Here is an 11,703-nt window from a genome sequence, read left to right on the forward strand (position 1 = left end):
GAAGCATGGGTAAGAAAAGCGCTTCAATGTATGGACTACCTATTAACCCATATTCTGGATCCCGATCGGATTTAACATATCGCAATCCGAACGAGATCAACTTTTGCATCCTGCAATCCAAGGTTGCATCATTCGTACAACCCGATGGGATTTGATTCGATCAGATTAAAGAATGCGGCATTGTGCAAGTTTCAAATCTAGTCGTATTCCGGAACGCATCTCGCAATTCGCAATTCGTTTCATAAACGCAACGAAAACACATATTTGTAGCAAATTGTGAAGGGCAAAATAATTATGTTGTCTGCGTCTGGTGGGACTGGAAGCAAATCTGTGTTATGAGCTTTTACCAAGCCACTAATCTCGATGAATTCCAACTAGGATTGAGCGCTCTTGGATCGATGTTCAGAAGATTGATCTTTTTCTCTCTGATTTCCGATTTTTTGGGTCAATTCTTTGTACTCAAAAAATCACGAAAATCGATTTTTCCGATTTTTGATTGGAGTTTTTTTTTGTAAATTTGTTTTTCATTGAACATTGATTTCAATCTCATCCAAAACCACCTGACAAATTTCATAAATATTTCAAATTTCAAGGTCGTAAATTGAGGATATGGCTGTTTTGTCAGTTTGGTCATTACAAAACAAGTGATCATAAATTATATTAACACCATCAGATTAACACGTTACGGACCGCTCACGAGTTTTCTGGATCACGAAATAACCCGTGTTTTCTACACTTGGAGGTTAAATCCTTGGTTTACCAAGAATCTAACACGGCCTACCGATGGCTCGCCTTCGTCTCATCCACATCTAAGGAAACGATCTCATTCGTGGAATCTGAACAAATGAAGCGTTCAAGTTTGTCTCAAAACGCGTGGTCCTCAATGTGTTAACTAGGCTGGCAGTAAAAATTGTGCAGAAATTGGATGAAATCGGGTCTAGCTGAAGCGTTCTTTTCTAGACCTGAGACTAATACAGTAAACATTTACTAACTGTGCGGAAAGGGAAAACCAGTTATCGGCATTCGCGTTTTAACTGGTCCGGCATGTTGAACGTCAAATAAAATCGAGGGGAACTTCAATAAATTGTTTGATTCGCGTTGATTATGAAATTGGATAAACAAAAAGATTCCAATGGAAGTTTCGAACTGAGTGCGACAACAGGTATGAAATATAATTTGAGGAAATCATTTTTCTGTAATTTTCTCAATGTTTTTGTCATGCGAAAATGATGTCATTTTTCATAAAATTTCAAATTACATTCGAATGCCCCTCACAGCAAATCTTCCATTTGAATATGTGAATCTATATATTAGGCTGTCAAAAAAGTCCTGCGGTATTTTTTTTGAATTTTCATTTGTTCATAAAATTAGTTACAATCATCTGTTTTGAGTCAAATATGCGCCGCTTTGTTCGATGACTTGTTCCCAACGAGATGCCAACTTCATAATACCCCTGTTATAGAAGCTCGCTTCCTTATTGGCAAAAAACTCGGATAGCCAATTTTCACAGGCCTCTTTTGTGGTTAACTTCTGACTACCTAGCTCGTTCGCCATGGACAAAAACAGGTGGTAGTCACTTGGTGCAAGGTCCGGACTATACGGCGGATGCAAAAGAACCTCCCATCCGAGCTCCCGGAAACATCTCGATTGGATCTAATAAAGGTTCCGAAAACAAAGGTTAGCAGCGTTCATTCCGTCATCAGTTCTTCTGCGAAGTCGTGTGGTTTTTGTAATCAGTCCATCCATTCACCTTTCAAATGTGAGGTGTTCCGAAAGCTGTCAGTTCCTGAACGCTGGTGAAGAAAAAGGCTCTCTGCATCAACTGTTTATCTTCAGATCATCAAATTAGAAACTGTTCTTCTAGTGCCTGCCGCGTCTGCAGTCAAAGACACCACACAATGCTCCACCAGCCAGCTCCATATCGCAATTTTCTCCAACCAAATGCTCCTAAACCCCACCAAACCAGGCTCACTACAAATCAGAATCAGAATCAAACCCAAAACGCTCAATCTACCTCGCCGAACGTAAATAAGACTTCCTCGCAACCTTCGCCCACTGAAGGTCAACCGTCAGCCTCAGGTTCGCTCAGCCATTGCTCCACCTCCTTGGTCAGCAACTTTCATCGGATCCCAACGACTGTACTGCTGCAAACTGCTCTCGTTAAGGTCATCGGATATTCTGGCAGAATTCTGTGGGCTAGAGCATTGCTCGATCCTGCTTCGCAACTAAACATACTCTCGGAGAATTTAGCACAACGGTTACAGCTGCCAAGGACCAAGAATAACCATACCATCGGTGGTATCGGACAGTCTACAATTGTGTCCACCCACTCCATCGCCGCTCACATCCAGTCGCATTGCTGTAATTATAGTACGCAGCTGAAATTCCATATTTTGAGTTCCGTAACCCGTGAGCTGCCCGCGAACCCCATCGACGTTACTGAATGGAATTTTCCTACTGACATCGTGCTCGCTGATCCCCAGTTCCATATGCCTGGGGTCATCGATATGATCATTGGAGTGGACAGTTATTACGACCTACTTCTCGAGGGTCTCATTCGCCTCGGTTCAGGGCAGCCGGTGCTGCAACATACATTGCTTGGATGGGTCGTGTCTGGTAGAGTCGGAACTAGCCGACCAGATCCGTAAATAGTCAGTATCGTTCACGTGTGTACTCAGGATTTCGACGAGAAGCTATCCAGATTTTGGGAACTAGAATCTTGCCAGTCATCTAGCACCATGTCAGTGGAAGAATCGATTTGCGAGGATAATTTTGCTGCGACGACCACGAGAGATGCCTCTGGCCGATTCATTGTCGAACTTCCGGTAAAACCGTCCGTTGTGTCCATGTTGGGAAACTCCTACGAAATCGCCAAACGTCGCTTTCTGTCGGTGGAACGCCGTTTACAAGCCAACCCTCAACTCAAATCCGCATACTCGGCTTTCATCGAAGAATATCTTCTGTTAGGACACATGGAAGAGATTACTGACATCACGGTACCCACACAGTACACCCCCTACTACCTCCCACACCACTGTATTCAGCGTCCGGATAGCTTGACCACGAAGCTTCGCGTCGTGTTTGACGCATCTTGTGTGACGGATACTGGCATTTCACTTAATGATGCGTTGATGGTGGGGCCAGTAATACAAGATGATCTTGTATCTATTATTTTGCGTTGGCGAATTCATCAATTTGTATTTATTGCCGACGTGGAAAAAATGTTCCGTCAAATCCTGATGCATCCCTCGTTTCGATGTCTTCTGCGAATACTCTGGCGAGATGACCCTTCCCAGCCAATTCGGATCTTTGAACTGGCAACGGTTACTTACGGAACCTCTTCGGCACCATACTTGGCCACTCGATGCTTGCAAGAACTCTCCAAAGTAGGTCTACAGTCTCATCCAGATGCCGCAGAAGTTGTAAGCAAGGACTTCTACATGGACGATTTGCTAACGGGATGTAGAGATGTAGAATCCGGAAGAATTCTAGTCAATCAGCTGCTCTAGCTTATGGGCTCTGCTGGATTTCAATTAAGGAAATGGTCATCTAATTCTCCGGAGCTTCTCGCCCACATTCCGGAATCTTTGCGAGATGAACGCAACGTTCTTGGACTGGATCCTGGCGCCTCGATTAAAACCCTAGGGCTAAGGTGGGAACCAGCATCAGATGTTTTTGGTTTTCACGTTCCCAAATGGAAGGACTACTCCCATATCACCAAAAGGATTGTCGCTTCCGATACTGCCAGTCTATTTGACCCGCCAGGGTTTCTCGGACCCGTAATAGTAGTCGCTAAAATGTTTGTCCAGGATTTATGGCGCAGCAACCGTTCCTGGGATGAACCTCTAGAGAATGAAATCCAGCAAGGTTGGCTGCAGTTTCGTTCTCAACTCGTCATAGTCGAGACAATTACCGTTCCACGTTGGGTTATTCCGATTGTAGATCCGACCCACATCGAACTCCATGGGTTTTGTGATGCCTCTGAACGAGCCTACGGGGCATGCATCTATTTACGTGTCGTGTCTACCAGTGGGGATACGTCTGTGAAACTTCTAACTTCAAAATCGAAACTAGCACCACTGGGAAATACTCGCAAACAGAAAAAGATCTGTCTAGCTCGGCTGGAGCTATCATCTGCATTATTATTATCCCACTTGTACCAGAAGGTCCAGAAAGCATTGAACCTCTCCATGAAGTGCTTTTTCTGGACTGATTCCACGATTGTGCTCCACTGGATATCGGCAGCTCCGTCCCGATGGAAAACTTTTGTTGCCAACCGGGTTTCGGAAATCCAACATCTGACTGCTGATGGATTGTGGGCTCACGTTCCAGGAAGTGAGAACCCGGCGGATATAATCTCCAGAGGAATGCTACCAGCGGAACTCAAATGCTGCACCGTATGGTGGAATGGGCCACCTTGGCTCAGTCAACCGAACCGATTTTGGCCGCCTCTGGTTCGCCTTACATCTGGAGACTTTCCTACTGACGAACTCGAAGAGCGTTCGATAACACTTGTCATTCAGACTAGGGAACCAAATCCTATCTTTGATTTACGATCCTCTTACGTCAAACTGGTATCTCTAGTGGCACATCTTTTGAGATTTGTCCACAATTGCAAGCAACGGATGCAGCAGGAACGAAAAACGGGTTTTCTCCGTATCATTGAATTTAACGAAGCACGGAACGTGCTCGTTCGTATCGCCCAACAGGAAACTTTAGCCGACGATATCCACGCCATAGCAACTAACGGGGAAGTTAACCGCAACTCAAAATTGAAGACTCTGACACCCATTTTGGAAAATGGAACACTCAAAGTGGGTGGCCGCCTTCATAACGCCCCGATTTCAGAAAACCGGAAACATCCCATGATTCTTCCCGCAAATCATCGATTCACGGAAATGGTAGTCACACACTATCACCTGAAGCTCCTGCACGCTGGGCCACAGCTTATGATCGCAAGCCTTCGCGAACAGTTTTGGCCACTGAGAGTGCGCAATCTGGCGCGGAAAGTGGTGTAAGGCTGCATAAAGTGTTATCGTTGCAAACCTACTATCTAAGAGCAGCTAATGGGAGATCTTCCCAGCGAACGCGTTACACCAACTTACCCCTTTTTGAAAACTGGTGTGGACCTCTGTGGACCTCTTTTTTATCGCCACGTTGGCCGCAAAACTCCACCAGTCAAATGTTTTGTCGCCATTTTCGTGTGCCTGAGTACAAAGGCTGTCCACCTCGAATTGGTGGCCAATTTAACCACCGATGCATTTATTTCGGCCCTGAAGCGGTTCATCGCACGACGTTCGAAGCCGACGATTATCGAATGCGACAATGCGACGAATTTTCGAGGAGCCTCCCGAGCGATAGCTGAACTTCTAGCACAATTTAGATCCCAACAACATCAACATGCAGTCGTTTCGTACTGTCTAGAAGAGGGAATACAATTTAAATTTATACCCCCTCGCTCGCCAAACTTCGGTGGCCTCTGGGAAGCCGCCGTGAAGTCGTTTAAAAAACACCTCAAATCAACCATCGGCACAACAGTGCTATACAAGGACGATCTAGAAACGCTAATTGTCAAAATAGAGAGCTGCCTCAACTCTAGGCCGCTCACTCAACTGTCAACAGACCCTGAAGATTTGGAAGTGCTCACACCGGGACACTTCCTGGTACACCGTCCATTGGTGGCAATTGCAGAACCGTCATTGGAATCAGTACCTCTGAATCGACTTGATCGTTATCAGCAGACCCAGGAATTTTTGAGGCGAATATGGAAACGCTGGAGTACGGATTACCTTTCCGGATTACTTCCGCGTACGAAATGGACTCGTCAACGGGACAACGTGACTGTTGGATCCTAAGTCCTCCTGAAAGAAGATAATCTCCCTCCACTCAAATGGTGCCTATGCCGTGTTGTTCGAAATTTCCGTGGCGACGACGGCAATGTTCGCGTAGTCTCGGTGAAGACGAAGGATGGCGAATTCAACCGCGCCATCAGCAAAGTTTGCATACTTCCGATTCAGCAGCCAGCAAATTCGGGTGACGATGATGTTCTCGCTAAAATGTAACCTTCTCACTTACTTACTGCGCGATAGCGCTTGTATGTTGTGCCGTTGAACCCTTAAGTTCGAAACTAATGCTTCCTATCGTTCCATGTTGTCAAACGAGCATAATCATCAAAACTAGCTCTGGCTAGTCATCGTTTATACGTCGTCCGTCGTCTGAGGGACATCGCAACCGCTGACAAGCTACCACACCATCTGAACGTACAAGGCGCCTCCAACTTATGCTCACTGGCGTCTACACCGTACCGTCAACAGCCAGAACAATCACCACGCCCGCCAAATATTCTTAAGATTATCCTGCATCATCATATTATTTCCGATGTGAGTTGTTCCGGTTTACACTTTTCTCTCATTGGATACTACATCAATTCTCCGCTCCGAGGATCAACTGCACAACCAACAACCATGAATGACGTCTGATGTTTATCATTCATCCACAACGCCTACCGACGAGGAAGACTAATAAGAAGGACGAGACCTTTGCCAGACGAGAACGTTCGCATTGCCGTCTCAAGGTCGAAGCAGATGTCAAGACACCGAAGACGAATAGTAGAGCCGACAAAGCACGTGATCAACAACGACATCGACGAGCATCGTCGAACCGAAGATTAGCCGACGTGTCACATGTTTGTTTATTACCGTATTGAATATAACACCTCCCAACCACCCCCAAATGAGAGCCGAAGACCAGGATTGCCAGCTGAAAATAATCGCAGTCCAGAATAACAACGAAGAACTCATGTGAATTAGATTTTGAATTTTGTCACCAAACTTAGATGTAGAATTGAATTATTGAAAATCACACTTTTCAACAGAGGCCGGCTATGTTAAGGATTAATTGAATCACCCTATAATTTGTATAACAGTTTATATGAGAAACGTTATAGCGTGCATACTATCTTACGCTACTCTTACCACTCACTCACTCAGATCAAGTTAGCGGAAGAGTAGGAATAGGCTTTCCTGTGAGTTCGGGTTAGTGATCGAATTCTGTGCGTACTATATAACGCGTATACAGTAGCCAGCTTAGCCTCACTTAAATAAAGATCATATCCAAGAGTACATCTTATCGCGAATAAAATCATACCTTTTCTAAAAGGCCAATTCGAATACCGAGCCAATCTATAGTTATTTCGTACACATGGAATAGAAAGTAGAAACAAAGTTGAAATGAAATTTAAGCGAAAAAATAGAATTTTCTTGATTTTTTGTTTCCAAAAACTGTAGGAATGTCCACGTGGACAATAGAGGGAGGGGTATAAGAAATGTCCACGCTTGTCCACGGAGAGGGAGGGGGTGCCCAAAATCATGCTTTTTCAGTCCACGTGGTACTTGAACAGCCCCTTAAGTATTGTTATCACCATTAATGAATTACAGTAAATTGGTAAAACAGCTCTTGAGTTGATTACCACCTTTGAGGTAGGCTGACCAAACGTACCGTTCTGAACAGGACAGTACCGTTTTTTCGACCATTTTTGATTGTCTCGTCTCTTTATCAGTTCGTACCGTATTTTCAGTTTAAAGTGAATTTTTTTTTATGCTTTTCCATTATTTCCAATAAATTGTTCTCGAATGAACATCTTCATCATCCAATGGAGTGTTTAACAATCAATATTTGGAGCGTCACTGCGAAAGTTTATAACTATGTTCATATTTACACGTTTCGTGTAGAACAAGTGAACTGATTTTGTGCTTTCGTCTTGCATTGTGCAAAAGTGCGCTCAACTTGTGGTTGCTTTTTATCAGAGATCGGATTGTAACCTTTCAAATATTTATAGGCCTTGTTGAAACAGGTGAAGTATCTGCTATTTAAGTTTCCACAAATTTTGATGATCTTATCAGAATTCTTCAACATAAACAGGGAAGTATTATTTTTGACTAGTTAGCTACAAAGTGTCCTTAAAAGTAATTAAAAGTACAGGGATTCTTAAACTATGTTGGGCAAGAGACCATACCTATAGCGAAATTTCTTTAAAAATTGTATCTTTATCTCATTCACACAAAATACCTACCAATTCAAAAACTTTATGGTTGGTTATAACTTGATTGGTGAGTAAACTTGACATCACTTTCTCAACAATAAAAATATATAAAATTCAGTAAATATTAGCCCTCAAATGCATGATGATATATATGTACATCAGTGTTTTCTTCCTGACATAATTTTTAAATGGTAATTTAAACGCAATATTTTTTTACTTTCAATAGGTACTAAAAATATCTATCTCAGTTTTTGAACGCAACCGTAAACAAAAAATCTTTATTTTTCCTTTAATCTATGCTTAATTATTTACCTGTTTCAATTTGTTGTATTTAAAAAGGAAAAATCATGTGTTTAAGGGTTAAGTATTAATTACTCATTAACCCTTTGCGGTCGTATTAAATTTTTATATGAGTCACGCACTGGTCAGAATTAATTTCCCTCGAATGAGCATATATCATGTAAAATTATGAAAGCTCAATAAGATGTTTTTTTTATTTCTTGTGGACTTTAGATATATATTTACTGAACAATTTGTTTTAATGTATTTTTATATGGAAATTATATTTTATAATTCTTATATCTTATATTTTATAATTTTTCGTGTATATCATTCGAAAATTACCTACGATTCCGATTCCACCAATTTTCATACAAATTGTCGTACTTTTCCCATATTCATATTGTAATTTCTATATGTATTTGAACCAAATTTTGGTTTGCTAACGTAGATGGTGCTGCCTCGTTCCATCCACTTTACTAAAGTTGCTGTATCTGATGTATCGTAGCTACTTAGCATCGTGATTATCCTCTCATTTTTACATGCTAATAATCTTTTGTTTATACTGTGTACCGTTATCTGTCATCCATAGCAGCTCCATATTAAATCGTGAACAGGTTCATTAGACATTAAGATTCGTTAAGGAAAAATCGTAAACCGATACATGATTGAACAAAGTATAAGATTAGTATGATTCTTTGCTGTGGTGGCTAAAAGCAGTCAAACGATTGCAAAGGGTTAATACAAATTACAACGATAATGCTTTCTACTAAAATCTTGTGTTAATTGATAGGGGTCAATGTTAGCCTTTGTCGACCCCCAAAATCAATCGATATCGACCACTTTGAGGATCCCTGATCTAGGAGATTCACAACATGGTTGCTACATATACAAAATATTCTGTATTTTACAGATTTTTCGCTTAATTTCAGATACAAAATCTGTATATACAGAATTACAGATTTTCAGCAAAGATACAGAACTTTATGATTTTTTTTAAATCCAAATTTAAATATTAATTATTTTCATCCCATTTATTTATTTATTCAGGCTGATTAGCATTTTAGCTGTAACGGAGCCGGATTTAATCGTGTACATGTTACATGTTTATGGTATCTATAAAATGTAAATTACACAGAAGCCATTTTAGGCGTAAGAGTATTCTTTTTGTTCTTTCATTGTTCAGTAGACCGGACAGCGGGGACAGTTGATATGATCTTTGTTGTGTTATTTATAGCACAACAGCCCGATGGTTTCAATGTTTCAAGCAGAGCTTGCATATGGATAGAGAGAGGCCAGGACTCCGACACTGAATCGATCTCCATCGCTGAAGATTATTGTTCGGGTGTAGTTATTCTATAACAACACAAAGATGGTCAGTTAAGGGCCCTGAGTTTTGAACTTACGATCGATCGCTCAGTAAGCGAACGCGCAACCAATGTGGCTACGAAGGCCCCCTAAATATCAAATTGATTACAGTGCATTTTCTCTGTCTACCTTCTTACTAATAAACTTTGTTTTTTTTCCGTTGAGTCTTGCAGATATCTTGATTTATAAAAATGTAGAACCATATAAAATGTCACCTCACCTCTCGACTCCGGCTAAGGTCGTTTGTGGGACACTTTTTAATAATTTACAATGCCAACAGAACAAAGTTCAGAAATGGGAAACTAAGTACTCGTGCCAGTTACAAATCGGACATTTTTAGAAATGTGAATCAAATTTCTAGTAAGTAGTAAATTTGTGAAGCGGTTTAGTAAATCGCACAAAAAACCATGAGCATATAATTCACCCCAAGCTACTTATTGCGGAACAAACAAAGGAAATATTGATAGCTCGAATGAATTGACAGCTTCAGTCCTGATTTGTGTTGATTGGAATAGGGATACCAAGGCATGGTACTACCTGGCACTACCGCACCAGTTGAAACGATTTTTTTCAATGATGAACAGTACGTGAACAAGGAAAAGTCGAAAGATAATTGTCGAACAGAGCTTTGATCTGAGGTAGGACAAATTTCATGATAAAATTTCTAACAATCCTAATCTTCTTCGCAAATTCTCTTCATCGTCTAAATATCGACACTTATACAACTATCGACTATCGACATTTATACAACATATTTTAGTTTCGACGAAAACTAAATGTGGCTCAAACTGACCCTGATTAAAACTGTTATACTGTCCCGCACACAAACTCACAAAATTAGCATATTAATGATTAATACAGCACATATGAGTTGATTAGAAACAGGACCTGTCGTTAGAAGGACAGACAGTATCTTGAGAGTTATATGTGTGTGAAAACTTGATTTCGTCAAACAGCCATTCCATGCCAAACCGATATAGTTGAACTGACCAGACGTTGCGCGGGACAGTCCCGCATTTCAACAAAGTGTCCCGTGTAAGATTACGTCCTGCGAAACGTCCCGCATTTTCCAATAGAAACGAAAATGTTCCGCGATATCAATATACTTCAATATTACAATTTGATCATGTTGATTTTTTCAATGGATGAACCTGTTATTTGGCAGACTGTTCAAGAACGCTTCCAACGCATCCGAAGATTAACACGTTGAGATGGTTTCATCCCTCCGACAGTGGACTTTTTGTTTAGAGAGTGTCAACACGGAACGACAGCAACAAAATTGGAAAATGATTTTTATAAAAGTCTTTTACTGATCCGCATGGACCAACTTGAGTCAGACGAAAAGTTGATCTTCGGTCCCCTAGCTCCATCGGAACTTAACTTAAAAAAACCTAGTATATACTGGACAGGAAGAGGCAGGGTTGTTTGATGAAGTAAATGGAGTATCGGCGGCTTTACGAAAGTTGGCTGGAACCTCAACCATGGCCGATGAAAAAATGTATGTCAGCATGTTCTTTAACCTTCTCAGCTGTCTCTTCATTTTGGCCATTCGCAAGCAAGTTTTCTATCGGTCGCAGCTGGGGGATGTTGGGAAGGTTGACGGTCTTCGTTACAATCTCCAGCCGATCCATCCTCCAGTGATGTTTTGGCATAATGAGATGATGCCAGGTTCGGCATAAAGATCACATCATATTCGAGTGATACTTTTTAATGAAGGCGACAACTTCCGGCAAGCACTTCGTACTGTATATCTCCCCACTCACCATAAGACTCGAAAAAAAAGCGGCTTGGACATTCCCTTCTCGTCTGCCAGAGAAGGACCATTTTCGAGAACTTGGTGTGGACGATATATTCGACGTCATTACATACCTGAGAAACGTAAAGTACCCGGTCCCCTGACGTCTCGTTTCTCGTTATGAGCACGACATAGAGCTTCGCCGGAAAGAAGTTTTTCGCCAGCACCTCAAGCTACTCCTTCTGGGTGATTGCTTGCTCAGACACGGCCGGTCTCGTCT

The 11,703-nt window shown here is 41.7% G+C and overlaps 3 protein-coding genes across 3 annotated transcripts; all 3 read left to right on the top strand.

The window, feature by feature from the left end:
- The first annotated feature begins 2,738 nt into the window (after positions 1 to 2,738).
- Positions 2,739 to 3,509, top strand: LOC129781744 (uncharacterized). The gene has a single exon (XM_055789327.1). It carries the CDS (start codon positions 2,739 to 2,741, stop codon positions 3,507 to 3,509), a length of 771 nt encoding a protein of 256 aa, XP_055645302.1.
- A 3-nt stretch (positions 3,510 to 3,512) lies between these two features.
- On the top strand, positions 3,513 to 5,018 carry LOC129781755 (uncharacterized). Its single transcript, XM_055789338.1, has one exon. The coding sequence runs from the start codon at positions 3,513 to 3,515 to the stop codon at positions 5,016 to 5,018; it is 1,506 nt and encodes a 501-aa protein (XP_055645313.1).
- A 48-nt stretch (positions 5,019 to 5,066) lies between these two features.
- Positions 5,067 to 5,855, top strand: LOC129781766 (uncharacterized). Its single transcript, XM_055789349.1, has one exon. It carries the CDS (start codon positions 5,067 to 5,069, stop codon positions 5,853 to 5,855), a length of 789 nt encoding a protein of 262 aa, XP_055645324.1.
- Positions 5,856 to 11,703: the final 5,848 nt, after the last annotated feature.

This window comes from Toxorhynchites rutilus, chromosome 1 (assembly GCF_029784135.1).
Source record: "Toxorhynchites rutilus septentrionalis strain SRP chromosome 1, ASM2978413v1, whole genome shotgun sequence".
NCBI lineage: Eukaryota > Metazoa > Arthropoda > Insecta > Diptera > Culicidae > Toxorhynchites > Toxorhynchites rutilus.